We start from the raw sequence: 19509 nt of genomic DNA, 5'->3' as shown, positions 1-19509 counted from the left end.
TTTTCCCCAAATCTCATATTGTTTAGTTAACTCTTTTTTGTAATTGTGACTCATTTCTTAAGTTAAAGAGTGCTGCATTATTTTAAGTCAGAGTAAGATTAACAATCTTTTATCTTTAATTGGTTTTATTTGGATATTTTTATGTTCTTTTAAGAGTAACTATTGATGGTCTTAGTTTTTACATTGCCAGGATTTCTATTTATCCTTTTTCTTCCTCAAGAGCCATCTCTTATGATGAAGAATTTTTAAAAAAGAAAATGAGAAAAAAATTCAACAAAACCAATCAGCTAATTGAAAAAAATTTGATATATCAGTTGTTCTTCACTTTGTGCAAAAGAGGTCAAGCTCATTTTTAAAATATCATAACATTTAACTTCTGTCTTCTATATTATATTCATTGTATATATTACTGTTCTAAACTTGCTTTATATCAAATCTTTGTGCTTCTTTGTATTCATTATGCTTGCTTATTATAGTAACTTTCCATTACATTCATATTGCACAATTTATTTAGCCCTTTGCAAATTGGTGGACATCTACATGTTTCCATTTCTTTGTTGCCACAGGAAGTAATGCTATAAGTATTTGGGTATATATGGAACCTTTCTTTTTTTGCGGGGCGGGGGGAGAGTAACTTGTGTATATACCTAGCAGGTGGAGTCTGTTGGTCAAAGAATATGAATTTTTATTAGCCAATTTATTTATGTAATACTAAATTGCCTTCCAGAATAGTTGAAGCAATTTGCAGCTCAACTAACAATGCATGCTTATTTTCCCAAAATTCCTCTAACACTGTCTCTATAGTTTGTTCGTTTGCTGGCTAAGGTGAAACCTCAGAATTGTTATTTGCATTTTTCTCCTTATGAATGATTTAGAACATTTTTTCCCATGTAGTTATTAATAGTTTGCAGTTCTCTTTTTGAGAACACTTGTTTCTGTTCACTGACTTTTGGTCTTAGATATTTCAGTAAGTTATTTGTATTCTTCCCCTCCCCTCCATATGAAACCTTTATCAGAGATATTTGATAATAAGATCACCCTTTTCTCCTTTATCCCCAGAGATTCATTTGTTTTTTCTCAAACAAGATATTTGTTTAACCACCCAAACAAAAATATTCTGGTTTTGGTAATCTAACAAAAATGGATAAATGAAAGATTTAGAAATCTTTATAAAGATGGCATTTTTTTCATAGCATCATGTTAAACGAAGACAGCTTTTAAGACTAAAAAACACATTTTCAGTTCTGATTTTTAATTTAAGTTTATTTTAAGTTAATTTAATTGAATGTATTCTAAGACAAAATTCAATAAATTCTTGTTAATTAACAAGTAGAAACAAAATGAAAATGGGTTGATCTAGAGTTGTTTGAGAAGAGGAATGAATTTGCTCTGGTACTTGAAAAAATCCAAAATTATAAGGGAATATTTAGCCTTTTAATTTTATTAAAACAGTATTGAGAAGTTCACCAATTATAAGAGAGATGTCTTGAGATAATAAATAGCACTGAATATTAAGGAGTTTCTACACAAAATGTTAAAGTGAGAGTTTTGCTGAATACTCCAGTGATTATGAATTTGGACAAAAACTGAAACACAAAAATTAAATTATAATAAAATCTGCTCCCTCAGAATATAATAGAAGTATATACTTAAGTATAAAAGATCACATTATTAGAAAACATTAAGTTCCTTTTATTGTCAGGTACTTTACTGAATGTAGGTAAAACATAAAAAAGTTAAAAGATTCTCCCTGCTTTCAAAGGAGCTCAAAGTCAAATGGAAGAGAGAAAATCTTAGCAACTATGTAAAAACAAAGTATATACAGGATAAATTGGAGATGATTAACAAAGAGAAGGTGGGATGTTGGCTGAAACTTCACAGAAGCCAAGAGTTGGAGTTAAGGAGAGAGAACATTCCAAACATCGTGGAAAAGCGCTATTGAAAAGAAACTGTAGTAGAACTTGATCTTTTGATAGGGAAATACTTAACAATTAGAAGAACATTAAATGATATTTACATTCTAGAAAGTTTATACATTATTTTAGTCTCTTTTTTTATAAAGATGAATACAGATGAATTTAAGATTTTGGAGATCTGAGTAATTATATTTTTGTATATAAATATGAAACATTTCTCCCAAAATGGATTTGAATCATTCCTGTTAGTTGACAGAGTTCAGATGGAAGATCACCTCAATCCTCTGCTTGGCTCTAGTATCTTCTTTCTCCAATCCATAATTCATTTAGCTGGTGAAGTGATTTTCTTAAAGTACAGATCAACCCACATTTTCCATCTTCTTAATAAATTCCATTGGCTCTCCATCACTTCCAGACTCAAATATAAAATCCTCCATTTGGTGTTCAAAGCCCTTTATGATATAGCCCCTTCCTACCTTTCTAATCTTATGTTACACTTTACTCCCTGGCATATATTCTTCAATCTAGTGAGTTTTACAAACAAACACCCTCCATTTCTAGACTGTGCATTTTAGCTTGGTTGTCTTCCATCTTTGGAATTTTCTCCTTTCTTTTCTCTGTCTCCTGGCTTCCCTCGAGTCCTAACTAAAACCTTGCTTTCTACAGGAAACCTTTTCTAGTTCCTCTTAATTCTACAGTTTTTTTTTTTTTTTTTCATATAATCCTGTTAATTATTTTCCATTTCTTTTCTACATAGCTTGTCTGTGCTTACTTATTTGCATGTTGTCTCCTCTATTATATTGTGAACTCCTTGAGAGCAGGAACTTTTGCCTGAATTTATATCCCCTATGCTTAGCACAGTGCCTGGAAGGTAGTACATACTTTTTAACAAATGTTTATTGAGTGATTGAATTGGCAAAGTTTTCATAGTTGGAATTTTGCTGATTGCATCAAATTATTGTATTGATTACTTCTTCAATGAAATGTACAATTTTTAAAAAGCTCTCACCTATTATCTAGCCAGAAAAAACAAGTGGGTGAAGAAATCTGCTAATCCAATGTAAATCCAGCATATTAAATTGATCTCATTATACAGATAATGTAGATAGAAAATGAACTAGGTCCAAAATTGAATGGAAGAAAGCCTGTAAGTTAACTTTTTTTCAGTGGCACAACAGTTTTAAAGATTTCATATTTCTTCTTGACATTTTGACATCAGTGTTTTTCCATTGATACTATATCACTGAAAAACTATTTCTGATGCATCAAAATTGTCACCCAAAAAATCAATGAGATAGTACATTATGAGCAAATAAGTTGGTTGAGATACCAACAGCTAACTCTTACATACAAAAAGTGGTGTAAAACATATAATAAAAAAGATATATGACTTGAAGAGGATTACAGATAGATCTTATGATGTAGTTATCTATGTACTGCCAAGGAAACCTAGAGAAAGATCCCAAGAATGTCCAGTGGATTGCATTTCCTTAAAAATAACACTACCTAATTTGTTATGTCATTATTCTTCTCTCAGAATATGCAAACTATTATTGGGTGTATATTTTACTTATGGGCCACAAGAGAAAAGACCTCATTTTCAATTCAGACATATTTCAACTGACTGTAAGTTTCATGTTCAGACATATTTAAAAGACATCTTTCGTATGTACATGTAATTGTAAATGTACATTTGTTCATTAATTTCCAAGATATATATATATATATATATAGACCTTTCCTCTTGTATTATAACTCAAAATTAGAAATCATCCTTAGTATAAGTACTCTTAGATAGAAAAACAATAAATTATAAGGTTTTAAACCTTAATCATTCAATCTAGGATTTAGAATTTCAATTGGATAGCAAAAGAATTAAGATCAATTAAAATAGATGGCACATGGTTTATAATTGTGCCAAATTCCTGATTGAATAATGAGTTGGCTGCTTGTAATCCTTCACTGTCATGTCTTAACACTTCCATTTTATGATACTTTTCACACTCAAGTTGCATTGGAAATGGCAACCTATATTTTGGATGAGTATCTCTGGGCAAGAAGAATTCATTTTTTACAAATAGCAAAGTATATATCTTCATCACTAAAGGAATTTTACTAAGAAACTCTTTGCTGACTGCAGAAGAATTCTACTAAATTCTTTCTTCTCTGCATGAGGAAATAGTCTCTTTCAATACCCTACTGCCTATGAGGAGGTAGAAAGGAAGATACAGTAGAAGATTAATGTGATTATATCTGATAAATGGCAGTCCAGTACAGTGACCAACTTTGTTCAAGTAGATTGGTAAGTGATTGATTCTTAAGGCTTTTCTTTCTTAGGAAACGCCTATATCCTCTACCTTCTCTGTCCTCCTCCCACTTCCCATGCCAAAGTAATTATGACAGTTCTTTAGATATTCATCAACTAATCCTTTTGCCAGGCATAATGTTTTGTACCATTCAGATTCTGTTGACTTTTGTGGTGGTGGTAGAGATGTGCCTTTTGGAGTTTTTTGTTCGTTTCTTTTTGTTTTTTAGGGAAAATGATAAAAAATATTTAATTGAGTAGAGAAGGTTTAATTTTTTTAAACTAATAAACAAAACTAGCAGACTGTGCCATGCATTATTAAATGAGGCACTTCATTTCAATAAAATATAAAGTACCCTTGTGCTATATATTATTGTTTGTATTCTCTTTTGAAAATTATTGAGATTCTAATACATATATGTGTAAAACTAAATTTTATATAAAAAATTTTTTCTACATAAAACTAAATTATATATAAAATTAAATAAACTAAATTACTAAAAATATAAAACTAAGTTAATAGAAATCATTGTTAGAATAAAAATTATAAGAATATATAAAATTAAATTATTAGAACCATTATTAGAATAATGTTATTAGAATATATAAAACCAAATCATTAGAACCATTAACCTCTAAAGGAGCTTTTGCTAACTTGGGGCTTCTTAGTACCTACTGTGAACTTCACAGTGTAGAATTTTTTAGTTAATTAAGTTTTTCATTTAGTAAGCATGCATTACCCTTGGAGTCAGGGTAGCCTGGGTTCAAGTCTTACCTCTGGCACACACTAACTTTGTTGACCATGAACAAGTCATTGATCCTCTTAGTGCTGTTGGAAACTGAATGGAAGTTACAAAGGAATTGCAAATCTGCAGTACAGAGAGAATCTCCCTATCAAGAGTGCAAAATATTTTTATATGTATGGATTTCCTAAACTTCCCCTTCTGCTGTCCTGCCACAAATAAAACAGAAAATCTTAAAACAAAACAACAACAAAAATTCATGGAGCTTTACGTTGGAATTCAATTAAATGTAGAAGAATATGAAGTCATTGATTTCCTCCTTCCCTCCACCTCCCTCCTTCTCCCCCTTCTCTTCTTCCTTTCCTCCCTTCCTCCTTTCTGTGTCTCTGTTCTGTCTCTGTGCTTCTGCCTCTGGATCTGTCTGCTCTCTGTCTCTAGAGAGTGTTGCCAATGTCCCTACTGGAGAAAAATTAAAAATGAAATCCTGTTAGGATATTTAATTCTGTATCAGACAAAGTATGAAATTTTGAAAGCAGCTGACTTTTTTTACAGGGAATAAATTTAAAGTCATTGTAGCTATATGTTCCATTGCTATATTAGTATTGTATTTCCTAAATATTCTATGACTCTTATTTTTATGAGCCCCATCTAACAACATGGATTAACCTTAAAGCCAATCCTTTGATTAAGAGGGGCTTATTTATGCGTCTTTAGTTTATAAGAGCTTATCAACTCTTATCTGTCTGTCTACCTGCCTACCTATCATGCCATTTTTCTTTTAATAAGGAGGAAAATATTTTAATTATTTCCTTTCCATTTTAGATTATTTTAGTCACATACATCTTTTTGTGAAAATAGAATTTCTTTTTCAAACTGTTCAGGGGCAAGTAGGGAACTCAGCCATTAAAAGAAGACTTCTGGGTTTTTCTTATTGTTCTTGTGCAAATATAAGGTAAGATAACACTTGCAAATGAATTGAAAATACTTAGATATAGAATAGCCTTAGATACATCATAGTATTTATTATCATGAATCTAGATTTTAGCTTTAAAAGTCTGTGGCAACAACAACAGTTTATTAGCAAGAAAAACTCATTGTCACTACATATTCATTTTATTCCATCAGAAAATTCAGATATCTCTTATCATTGAGTAATAAAAATACTCTTACATTGATTTTAGAAGATATAGTTAAGGATATTCATAATTGAATTATTTAAAAACCCAGCATTATTTGGCAGAATATCATTGATTCTATGCAAGTTAAAGGAAGATGGTTCCTGCCCTCTAGCAGATTGTAATTTAAATTATTTATTACCATTAATTTGTTGTAAGCATATGCTTAGATTTAGGTTACTTGAGTAACCTAACTGATAAATATTTTTACATGTTTTTCTTTACATTGCACATACATTCCCCTCTTCTACCTCATGTTCTAGCATTCCACCCTGAGTAGCAATCTCTCATTCATGTTCAGTTGAGAACAGTTTATATCATCTAGTATTGATTCTCTTTTAAACAATTGAGGAGCAAAAATATATGGTTTAGAGTTGAAGCTGATTGAGTTTTGTAATCTGTTTTATGACTATCTTCTGATGTTTAACAATAAAGTATGTATTTGTTGAAAAAATTTTTGAATGATTTTTTTTTGTTTGACCCACAACTTTATTTTTTTTTAAACAATATTAATTCTGAGTCTTAAACAGAAATAATAATAAATGATTATCTGTATTTTTCTAATACTTTAGTCAAGTCAGTCTTTTAGCTTTGGTATCTTGAAAAGGGTTATAAGAAGACACAAGCAGTTTTGTATGAATATAATAATGTTCAAGCTTTAGAGAGCTAACAAATCTATTCTTTTACTTAGAAGAAAAATAGTTACTAACATTTTGATATTTAGTGTTACCATATTTTTCTGTAATTTTCTTACTGATCATTTAAATACAGAGTGCAAATTGGTAATGGTGAAGTGACTATGAAGATCTCATTTCTGTTAAACAAGAAAAAAATTGCTGTCATCATTTAGTGCAAAAATTGGGCATAAGCTTTTAAGGTGGTTCTGCACACCTACCAGCAGAGGTCACTTAAAGCAAATAACTGATTTTTTTTCATTTTCATCTCTGTATATTTCTGTTCTTGCTTGAGTAATGAATGTGAGATTGCATTTAGAGCACCACTTGTTAGCATTTTTGCTACTCTTAATTTTGAAAAAATATTTACTGGGGTTTGTGTCAAGGTAATCAAAAATTACCTTATCTATAAACTTAATATCAAAACTCAAACCTCTAAGTGGAGGGGGAATAAAATCCTATATGATAAAAAAAAGTTTGTAAAGTTACGTGCTAAACAAATTGTGATAAAGTGTTTTCCTTGAATTTTCTCATCTTTGGAGTCATATTTGTTTCCAGTTTGGGATATATCAAAATGATTTAAAAAAAAAAAAAAAAAAAAAAAAAGCCTGAGCAGACTGAGCAGAGCAATTTATCATGTTTTGTTTTTAAATCAGAAATAATTTTAATATCATTGAAATCATTGTATATATTGGGTTTTGACTATTATACATTACTTTCTTTTTAAATTATGAATGAGTTTTTAAGTACTGAGAAGGCATTTACATAACTAGATGTAGAGATAAATTCCTTTGGTGTTTGGAAAACCAGTCTAAGTATTACTTTATTCCTCTTGAAGTATATAATATATCTTGCTATTTTAGGAATTGTAGCTTGGAATGAACACAAAAATTTGAATCCCAAGTCTCCTAACTTAAAGTCTTGGATTATATATTTTATAATCATATGCCATTAGGCATATGATCATACTCTGTTCTAATTCCTTTATTTTCTTATCTATAAAAATAATTAATAATAACTTTTACAACACCTACTTGAAAATAACCTTAGGAACAGCAGTGCTCGCCAGACCACTAGTCCTGCTCCCAGCCTGGCCCCCAGAACTATCACCCTGAGCAGCAAATGTTATGATAGAAGGTACCATATGCTAGTCCTCTACTACCACTGTGACCATCATGCTCCTGGAATTCTGGTGGTGAAAGCCTTGGGCATCAAGCTCAAGAAATGTGGGAATTGAATAACTCTGCTATTAGCAGAGTTCATAGTTGTTATCTAGGGAATTAACCCAGTAAAGATGTTATCTGGTAACTGTTTTTTCAGATACTATAGCCACTGCCTCATCTGCAACCACAGCTATGGTAGACCCAGAAAGGAAATTCTTAGCACCAAAGTCTTGGGCACTCTCAAATGGTTGAATTTCAGAAACAGATATGTTTTTTGCAATTTAAGTGATATTGAAATAGATGCCTGGTCGTGTGCTTTACATTTGTATCATAAGGACCACTAGGTCTTTGTATCTGACTTGTAGCTGAAAGGGTTTATTACCTTTTCTAAGAGCAGAAACTGTTTTGCTTTTAATAAATACTTTTCAGTCATTTATTAGAGGGTTACTGTAGAAAATATACTCAATGTACTTTTAAGTAATATATCAAAATGATCTATTATTTTCATCATCAGTAATAGAGTTAAACAAAAATTTTTCTTATCCATTTATATAGAAGCAGCATAGTAAATGAATAGAATATTAAAGTTGAAGCCAGGAAGACCAAGTTTCAAATTCCTCTGGCATTTAACAATAGAAAGACTGGTATTTAATAATACCTTGAAGAATCAAATTGTGCCAATTGTTAATAATAACTTATATTTTATCCACAAGGCAAAAAACATAGAGTTAGTAAGATGAAAATTTTTATTTTAAAGTAAAATTTAATGACTGTAATTACATTGAAATTATATTTACAAAGATAAATTATGGTAAATTATCCAAAAAAATTATGTATCAACGGATACAAGTGTGATCCTGGATAAATCATTCAACATCTGTGCTTCTGGCAGTTTACTAGGACTTCTTTCAAGTCATAGAATGGTGGTGATTTTAATGGAGGCTTTTCCTACCCTAAGATTTTCCTCACTTTGAGAAAATTATAATTCCTTAGATATTTGCATATCTGCCAATATAGTTCAACTTGATTGCTTAAAAATGTTAAAATATCAGATTTGTTATTTTTCATTTTAAAGCATTACTCATAACTATTGCACGTGCTATATATAACAAATTCTTTATAACTTTACTTTTAGATATTTATTATGCATATAAAAGCAACATGCTTCACTAGTAAGAGAACCAAATTACAATAGGAAAACCTGCTTAGTTCTCAGATCTTATACTATGTGAGTGGGCCATTTAACTCTTTCTGAGCCACTATTCCTTGATGGATAAAGTAGGTATGATGATGCCCATTTTGCTTACTTAATATAGTTGTCTTGTAGATTTAAAAGAATCAAGTGTTATGTGATTAAAAAGTATTATTATGATTTTATAAATGGATCACCAAATGCTCTTTCTGTAGATCCATTGTGGACTTCCTTGTAATGAATGAAATTTGGCACTTAGTATGAAAACTGAAGAATTAAACTCTTTAACATGTAAAATAACAATAAACTTTGTCATTTTAATTTTAAAGGCTTAAAAGTAATTTCTGTAATACATGTATTCCTTAGTATTACTAATGACAAAATTTTCCTGTTTTCTTTTTCATGTTGAATAGTTAGTTAATGAATTTAAAAAAAAAAAAAAACTATTAAGCCTAAGAAGAGTGATTGGCAAATGACCCTGTTTTAAATTATAAAAATGTATAATTATTTAATGTTAATTTATTGTGACTTTTAAAATAATAGAAATTTGTTCACTTCAAAATTTTATGCAAAAGCTAAAAATTTCATTTGTAATATAGTTAATTTCATTTTAGTGTAGAGAAATTAGCTAATTTACTTCTTGTTGACTTGAACAACATGTTGAGTTTTTTAAAAGCATGACAAAATTGAATAGCTGCTTACCTGTTTTTCTCTAATACAAGGAAATAATATATCATGTTAATATGTAGCAGATTTTTAGTTTATTTCATTGAATATGTGCTTTATTTTTGTTTGAGAAAATTAATATATACTTTGATGCCTCTTGTAACCCAGTTAAAGGATTTTGAAATTCTAGAAACTTTATATGTGGTTTCCGTTTTTTAAATGAACAAAAAAAGTCCAAAAGGGAATTAATAAGTCATGTAATTTCACATTATTAATTTAAAATGTGTAGAGCATGATATTTTATAATGGTATTTGTTGCAGATAAGTTCAAATGAATTAAAATGTTCTGCTTCACAAAACCTTCTAGCAGTTTTGCTCATGTGTGCCAATATTTTAGGAATAGTGTGTACCAGATGACAAATTCAGTAATGATTAAAAGTAATAATACTCTAGAAAACTTATTCAATTTTTATTAAATTTCCTACTTATCTCATGGTTTAGTTTTATAGTAAAGTCCTTGAGGATTTTGCCCTGTGAATTATTACTATTTTATCTTTATAGCATTGGGGCACCCTTTTTATTTAAAAAGAAACAACAAAAATGAGCCTGCACACCTTCCCTGTTGATCCAGTTTTTTTTTTTTCTTTCATTTTATCTTTTCACTTTATTGTATGTATTTTCATCATGCTTTATTTGATTTTGTACAAATTACTATAAAACTTCTATTTTATTAATGAAATTCTTGTTTACTTGACATAATACATTTGGACAAATAAGTTTCTTCTCAACAAATAGTCTTTTTGGATAATGGATATTTTAAAATCCATTTTTGATCTTTCTTTTTGAACAGAGATGTGCACCTGCATCAATTCGTCTCATGGACAATATGCAGTTTCAGTTTGGTAAGTTAAGGAATGCTACTTTGTAAAGTTGTTTATCAGCTTAATTCATTCTTATAATTCATCTATCCCCTTCTTTGTTTAAAAATGTTAACAAAATTTCAGCCACTGACTTTCTGTTTTTTGTTGTTTCTATGGTATTTATATACAAATGTTTAATTTAACTTATTAGATCACGCATTCTTTATAACTCCTCTAAAGCCAGGGTTCTTAACCTGATAATAATTTTCTGTGAGTTTATGAAATTGAATCGGGGTGGGGAGGGGAGGGAGGGAATTCAACAATTCTTTCAATTAGAAAGGCAGGCAGCAAAATATTCCAGAAAGGATTCAGAGGATTCACCAGACTGACAAATGGATTCATAGTACAAAAAAGATTAGGAACTCTTATCCTAAAACAAATACATACCCAAATATGTCCCAATTTCATGGGGTGCTCCCTTTCTACGAGTAATTATGAGTTCCACTGAAGGAAGTTGTCTTTCATATGCTCTCCCACTGTTATTTCATATTTACCACTCTCGGTATCTATTGTATCCTTTCATTTTGTCTGTAACCTATTCCCCTAGAAAAATCTACCTTTTGTGGGCCACCTCCACCAAAGCTTTCCCTTCCAAAAAAGAAGAAAAAATAAGCCAAACAGTGAAAGACAGGATAAATCAATTCTTTGTGTTTCTATGGAGGTATATTTGGGTGACTTTGTTGGGAGAACATTCATAGGTGTACAGAACTGTAGCTATTTGGATCCAATGTTATATATTAAAAGTTTCAAAAAATTCTTTTAGCTACATACAAATGGCCATTTCTTTGACTTACTTAATGAATAATTTAGTATCTAAAAAAGATTTAATTCCATTTCACTTATCTGCATTTCATTTTTTAATGCATTTGTCTCATTTTATCTGGATAGTATTTAATAGGACCTTTTAAGTTGTGTACTCCAGTTATCAGTATGAGTTTTGTCAGGTTAGGTACTGATTTTGTAAATAGAATCTCTATCATAATATCAGTTATTAGATTTGTTGGTGAAAATGGTGTTTGTGTGTGTGAGAGAGAGAGACAGAAGAGAAGAGAGAATTAATTCAAAATAAAAGTTTTAAATTAAATTGGGCAGAAGATATCTTCTTATCCCAGTGAATCTTGAAGTAAAATGGCATTGAGAAATTATTGAAGAGTAGTCACTAATTCCTGTATATTTTAATTATTTTTGAGAGTAAATAGACTTGCCACTTTTATAAAGTATGATTTCTTCTATCAATTATCTTGTTGCATTTATAAATTTATTTTATTCACTACCATTTAAAGGGACTTTCTAAATAGATTTTCTTTTCAGAAATAAACCTTTCTTAGTATTCTGAATGTTTAGATAAAAACAAAACTTTTTTTAAAAATTGTGCCTGTGATTTTGTCAACGCAGGGAGATTACAATGCTCTGCAACAGTGTTCTTAAAACGTTGTCTAGAGCACTAAGAACCTAGCAAACTTGCCCATGTTTGCACAATTAATATCCAGAGCCAGCTTTCAATCTGTTAAACTGTATTCCTTTCCTTTGGATATGGTTTTGTTTGGAATTTGTTAGTAAGTACTTGTTTTGTCAGAACAGAATTATAAACAAATCTAGCTAGATAAAGCTTGGTGCTGAGTGTTTCCATTTTTTTCTCTACCCAGCATTCCTTTTAAATTATGTGGGAGCAACAACTTCCATTTCCCTCTTTTGTAAGATCATTTTTACCTTTAATAACAAAATTATAAAGTCCAAAAAAGGTCAATGAACCAACTTTGGGAGTACAAAGTAGCAATGACACACCCAGTTTTTGTGGGACTACCTAGGAGGACTTTTCAAACTTTTAGAACTATACCTGAGAACTTGTTGGGATTCATCTTAGGAACACTCATTTGGCCATTTTCTAATCTATTCATCCTCCAGGCATGTCACATATGTGTATGATTGCATACATAAGTGGATTTATTTTGCCATATTTTTGTTTACATTGGAGTTTTTACCTTCTGTCTTTCACCTCAATTTATAGGAAAAATGAGAGGAAAATGTAGATAGCTTTCAATGCAGGCCTGAGCTAAAAATGTAGGTATTCAAACAAATTAAAATGTTGCAACTAATATACTCTGATAAATACAGTTTACACACTAAAATACCAATTAACAAAAATTAATTTGTCCCAAATTATAGGTGTAATTCTTCTAACATTGTTAATTATCCTTTTGGAGTAGATACTAGAGACAGGAAATGTTTCCAAATCAAAGTTCCAATTTAATTCTATGTAGGTCTTTTAATTCAGTCTCTATGTTTTGATGACTCTCAGGACGTATACCGGGAAAAAAATTAAGGTAATTTATTTTAAAGAAATATCAATGCAAACAATTTACTAAATGGAATTTCCCCTTATAATGCTATAATATACTTATAAAATATCTAAGAAATAGACACCTTTCTGTGCTTTCTTATTGTGGCCTTGTGGTAACTCTCAGGGTTATGGTAGTGGAGCACAAACTCTGGCAGACCCAGTAAAGTTTGAAAGACTTTGTAAAAGTTGTTTAAGAATTAGACAGAAAGATTCATCACCAGACTGATTGAAGGATGATAGATTTTTTTTTTTTTTGGTTGCATCAACTTTTAAAGACCAGCTACTAACTAATAGAAGGGTTATAGTCTATGTTGCTTAGTGGGATTATCTAAAATGGTGAAGTCACAAGCCTTGATATATTGAAGTACAAAAATTTACTTATTTTATCACATAATGTCATTATGTTGATCTTTAGGTTTCAAAAGATTTCTTATTGAAAATCAGCAAAAATATGTTAGATAAAGGGATATCATGGATTCAAAATTCAGATGACCAAGAGTAAAACTAATTTGATGTCAATGTAAAAATATTGTGAATAAAAAGATTTTAACTTCATTGCTGCAAAGCACTTTTTGTAGTTGGGTAGAATGCTGCTGCTTGTTTTCATTTCAGATTTTAAGGATTTAAGCTTTTAAAGTAGTTTTAATAGGATTTTAAAACACCATGTTCTTAACCTTTTTATGAATTGGGCTCATAGCATGAAGGCCAGATGTATGGTCCTTAAAATGGAGCAGTCATGGGAGGTTTTAGAAGTTGCTGCTAACAGAAAACAATGGAAAAACAGTAAAAGGCTTTCATCTAATTAAGCTCAGTCCTGAGGCAATGATGTTAATTTAACAGACACTGAAACACCATTTATGCTATTCTGGCAATTTTAATTCTCCGCGTGTAATTAAAGAAGCAATGACTAGTTTTATGCCAAGAATTCTGCATGAGTGGCATAACCATTAAGAAATAACCAAAACTAAACTAAACTTGATATTGACTTCATGTTAGGTGATTGATCTGAATGATTTCTGAATAATTAAAAAAAAATACAAATGAAACCAGTTACTGGTTGGCTGCTCATTATGAAATAAAAATGAATGAAATGGCTTTTATTATGTACGTAGCATGTTACTGAAAGATAATCTAACTTAGATTGAGTATTAATTACATTTAATTATTTTTTGTTGTTTTTTAATCTGAAAAGGGATTTTAGAAATAGGATTATTCTTGTCTTTTGATTAGTGTTAAATCCATTGGGAATTTTTTAGATTAGAAGTTCAAAATTGTTTTAAAAAATTGTCAGTAGATTTAAAAAATGATACTTAATATTTTTGCTGCTTGAAAATCACAATTTTTGCTTTAAAGTGTTCAATTCTTTTTCCCTACTTTAGGTCTTGCTCTTAAACCTCAGGTTTCCTCTATTTTTACATCATTTTTGGATGGATTGAAAAAATTTTACATCACAAAGGTACTCATTTTTGTGAATTTTTAAGTATTAATGCCATATATTTTGTCCCATAGAATCACTTTGAAAGCTTATAGAAAATTGCTTATACTGTACAAGGTAAAATTTTATATTATTAAGCACAGATCTGCATTTTTTTTTCAGAGCAAATACATTTGCCTTGTTGTAAATTTTTATGTTCTTTATTAATATACTTTTCATTTTGAGATTGGGAGTGGTGAAGGTAGTCTAATATTGCCTTTGGTGGGTGCACTTTTCCAGGTTAGAAATAAATAAGCTTCCAAAAGAGCACTTCCTTTGCACAGTATTATTTAGATGAGTGGAGCTTAAAATTTATGTTGATCACCTGACTATAAATTTCTTCTTGCTGAAAAACATTTAAGCTCAGATATTGTAAGGAATTAGTGTATACTTATGTCTGGTGTTTGTCTTAGACTAAGACAAGATAAACTGGGCAAATAGCATAAGGGAAATAACTGTGGTAATTCCAGTTTCATTTTGCTTCTTAGCCAATATCATTTTATCTAGGACAGTGATAATTTTGCATACTTGTGACTCATCCAAATTCCATATCCCTTCTTGATTACTGAAACTGAGTCAAAACATTTTTTTTAAAGTCTAGACAGCAAATGTGAATTCTCTCTGTTTAATTTAGATAAAACTTTTTTAAATTATAATTTTTTTGCCTCTGTTTTGTTGTATTGTTAGTATGACATTAGTTGAAACATGCATTTTCATTTTTGCTGCTGTTATTAACATTTAAGTTTATCAGAAGATTAAAAATTTTAAATTTTCAATGGGACATGAATATGAAAGAATTTTTATTCTGTGCCACCCTTTCTTGAAATTGTAGCTTACTGGGGCAGCTAAATGGCACAATTGATAGAGTACCAGCCCTGAAGTCAGGAGGACCTAAGTTCAAATCTGGCTTCAGTTCACGTAATACTTCCTAGCTGTGTGACCCTGGGCAAGTCACTTAACCCCAATTACCTCAGCAAAAAAAGAAAAAAAAAAGAAATTGTAGTTTACTTAGGTAGTTGTCAAGATCTGTCTTTCATAGGCCTTTTGATTTTTCATTGTAGTATTGCCTACTATCTAACTAGTATCTTATAAGAGGCTTCTTAGTTTCAGCAGAGACTGTCAAACAGGAAATTACCATCATTATTGCTTATTATGCACACTTTGCTGTTTGAAGACTATTAGTGAAATAGAATTGTAATCAGACTTGAATCTTGAAGAACTGTTGAAGACACAAGAATTCCCTCCTCTCAGTAGAAAGGTGATGGATTGTGGGGACAGAATGGTATAAAGTCACCATAGAGTTTCTTTGTCCATTGGCTATGTTTAATTTTTTTTTCTTTATTATAATAGAAAATTCTGTATGGTGGACAGGATAGGAGTTACATTAGGTAATAACTTCTGTAAAGATAAAAGACATAACTAAATTTTTTTTTATTTTAGAAATAGAATTGTTATGTACTTTAGGTTTAGTCTGATATGAAACTTTTCCATCTCTTTTTCATTGCTATTTTGCTAGATATCTTACATGAACTCACCATTAGGAAATCTTTTATTGTTTATGACAAAAATTTTTTAAGTTACAGTGCTAGTGTTTTGTTGTTATTGATCACATCACAACTAATTGTTGACATTTCTTTGTTGATGTTTGACATTACTAAAAACAGTCTAATTAAATATAATCCATAATATCACCCCGAACCCCTTTTTTGTTGTTGTTTTTAATTCCTTCTTGACAGTAGATTAGATTTCATTCCAAGCAGAACATAGTCTTTTGATTATCAAGATTTTCACTTTTGAAGCTTCTGAGGAACCAAGACATTTTATTTTCATAGACTATCAAGTCAAAATATGGTATTATACTGATTGTTTAATACTACTTCAATTTAAGAAAGGATCTTTTCTGTATGAACTTGTCTGCATTTTGGAGATTCATCCTATGCATTTTCTGGAAGGTATTACTAATCTCATACTATTTGGAATTTTAGTGTCAGTGTATTTTGGTCATACACCCCTACAGCCATTCAAGACTTTTAGTGAAAGATCCCTGTGATAGTTCCAAGATTTGTAATATCTGTAGGAATACTTTTTCTTGCAATGTAGATCATAAATTTCCTCCATCTTGTAGTAGAATGTATAGTGAGTTTTTGTGACTGAAAAGATTCATTACTGGCAGCCATTCCTTTCTTGTGATTAGCTTCTTCAGGATCATCCAGATTGGTCCTTGATTAATAAACACATAGCCCATTGCCTTCATCTATTCAAAGCCTTTCCAGCTTTGCAGGAATTGTAAGGGCTTATTACTCTGGCATAATCCTTTACCTAAAGCATTAAAGTGGGATTTTAATGGGGGGGGCATTATTAATACATCTCCAGATTATAGCTACCTTGTTATGGTTCTGTTGATAATTTTAGTTTTTAAGGATGTCAAGACTTGTTTCACCTTTGATATTTTTCCATATGAATCACAGTTAGCAACCTTTTAAATTTCTCAGGAACTTAAGTTTTATTTCTCTGTAGCTTCTTGAGACTCCAGAGGTTCTTTTTCAGTCATTAAGATTTTGTTTTTTATACAAGCTGTTCTTACAACTAACATTGAAATAAGGTTTATTTTTATTCTTCAGAGTAATGGTACTACTGAAACTTTTTAAAAAAATAATTACTACCACTGCTGCTACTACTACTAACCGATATATATATATATATATATATATATATATATATATGCTAGCTGGCTAGCCAGGATATTTATTAAGCTTGCTGGACTGTCCTTGTCTTCAAGAAGCTTTTATTCAAATGGAGAAAGACAATGCATAATAGAGAGGAAGATTATTGTTGTTCTTCTTTGTTCTTGAAGAGTACTGTGGCCTTACAGAAATGAGGCCATAACATCCAAGTGAATTGTATTGAAGTGAGGAAAGGCTGTGCTTGCCTAGGGCACCTGCCTTGCTTTTCCCTTCTAGAGCCCTCTGGGTCCTGTGGCTAGATATAGATCTGGATGCTTGGAGATGGCCCTAGATACAATGGGAAACCCTCGCCTTTAGAAGCTAAGGTCTTCAACAGGTCTGTTTCACTAAGGCCACACCTATTCAGTCATCATGATTAGGTAGCAATTGAGACAAAGAATGTAGAGAAGAAACTATCTGGTACCGAAAAAGACCAAAACTATCTTATTAAAGCCCAGGCTGGTCGAAAAGATGAAGACTAGTTTACTAGTGGGGAAAGAGTTAAAGTGGCCTGAGGGGACACTCCAGAGCTATTTGACCCTCTAAACCAGGACTTCTTAAACTTTTTCCACTCATCACCCCATTCTACCTGAGAAAATTTTACATAACTTTGAACGCATAGATATATAAATTAGGTATCCATATCAAACATTTATTAATAATAGTTCATAATTCTATAATCCCCATATTCAGTTACAAGACCCTGTATAGGATTGTAATCTGCAGTTTAGATTTGCAATCTAAACCTTGTGACATAAGCAGATCAGGTATTGTTATGCCCATTTTTATAAATTGAAGAAATTGAGATTAAAAGAAGTTGTTTCCAGCCCATATACCACATAGTATATGGCAGAGCAGGGTCTTAAACTACTGCCTTATGACTAAACCCAGTAGTATTTATTTGATTGTTGCCATTCAGTTATTTTCAGTCATTTTCATCACTCCATTTTGGGTTTTCTTGACTAAGATATTGGTTTGCCATTTTCTTTTCCAGCTCATTTTATAGATGACAAAGCTGAGGCAAATGATTAAGTGACTTGCCCAGGTCACGCAGCTAGTAAATATTTGAGGACATATTTGAAGTCAGGAAGATGAGTCTACCCACTCTATCCATTATGCCACCAATTGCCCCTTTACTGAATTACATTATCACTTCTTCTCCCAGGCTTATTTAGTCATTCTTTTCCAGATTTTTGTTCTACTGTGAGTATTTTTATATATCTCTTTTTTGCTAGCTTTAACTTTTAGTTTTCTTCTAGTTACTCTATTACCAAAAGGATGAAATATGGAAATGTTCATCTTTCCAGCAAAATTTTACTGACTACATTCAATTAATTCTTTATTGTTAGTTGACATATTTTATTCACCTTTTCTTGGCAATTGTGGAGAAACATACAAATTCCTGTCTTGCTTAGCTCTACTTTAGACATGTCAATGGATTGAAGCTATAGTAAAAGAACTTTGGAAATAGTCTTTGTGCTTGAGGAGCAGAGCAACTTGTTGACAGAAACAGAAGTCTTCTACAGAGAATGTCCCAAAGGCAAAACAGAATGAAGGAACAAGTGTTTTATAGAGAATCTTATGCATCATATGCATTTCTACACAGTGGCTATATAATTTATGAACTTTTTTGTTAGACATTTACTCACTACACTGAGCAATATACATTAATGACACAAATAATAAAATTAAAAACTATGAATTTACTAAATCTTATATGGCTTTAGCTTCAAAAAAAATGTTGTTGAGCATATCACAGATGCTTTGAAAAGGTCTTCATATGTAAACTGTATGGTTTAAAACTTAAAAGTTGGTGTCTTTAGGGTGAGGCAAAGAGGAGGAAGAGTACAATATCCTTTGGTTCTTTATTTTTAACTGTAAAATTTGTTCTAATAAGAATATTTTCTTTTCAGTTTAAAGGATTTGATCCCAACCAGCTAAGTGTAGCTACATTACTCTTTGAGGGGGATCGAGAAAAAGTTCTTCAACATGAAAAACAAGTGTATGATATAGCCGCCAAATTTGGGTATGACTTTTTAAAAATGTCTATAATTCTTAGAGAAAAATGTATTGATGCAAAACAGAAGCTAATGTTGAAATTAGTCTCTCTAACATACATAAATGGTTTTATTTTATCTTGTTTGTGTTATTATATTTGTAGTTTTACATTAATGTATTTTGAATGACAATATTTAACTGTTGCTTTTTAGTTGCTTC

General features: G+C 30.8%; 1 protein-coding gene across 2 annotated transcripts in view; it reads left to right on the top strand.

The window, feature by feature from the left end:
- The window catches only part of AGPS (alkylglycerone phosphate synthase), a 138475-nt gene that overhangs the window by 76386 nt on the left and 42580 nt on the right, over positions 1-19509 (top strand). For both annotated transcript variants that reach the window (XR_004233079.1, XM_031960414.1), the window contains exons 12-14: positions 10685-10736; positions 14475-14551; positions 19206-19318. Coding sequence is in view for 1 of the 2 variants with exons in the window: in XM_031960414.1 (XP_031816274.1) it covers positions 10685-10736; positions 14475-14551; positions 19206-19318 (242 nt within the window). In the remaining variant the exon portion in view is untranslated. The remainder of the gene's footprint in view (positions 1-10684; positions 10737-14474; positions 14552-19205; positions 19319-19509) is intronic.

This window comes from Sarcophilus harrisii, chromosome 3, assembly GCF_902635505.1.
Source record: "Sarcophilus harrisii chromosome 3, mSarHar1.11, whole genome shotgun sequence".
Lineage (NCBI taxonomy): Eukaryota > Metazoa > Chordata > Mammalia > Dasyuromorphia > Dasyuridae > Sarcophilus > Sarcophilus harrisii.
Note: the sequence above shows the minus strand (reverse complement) of the source record. Positions and strands in the feature narration are given on the sequence as shown.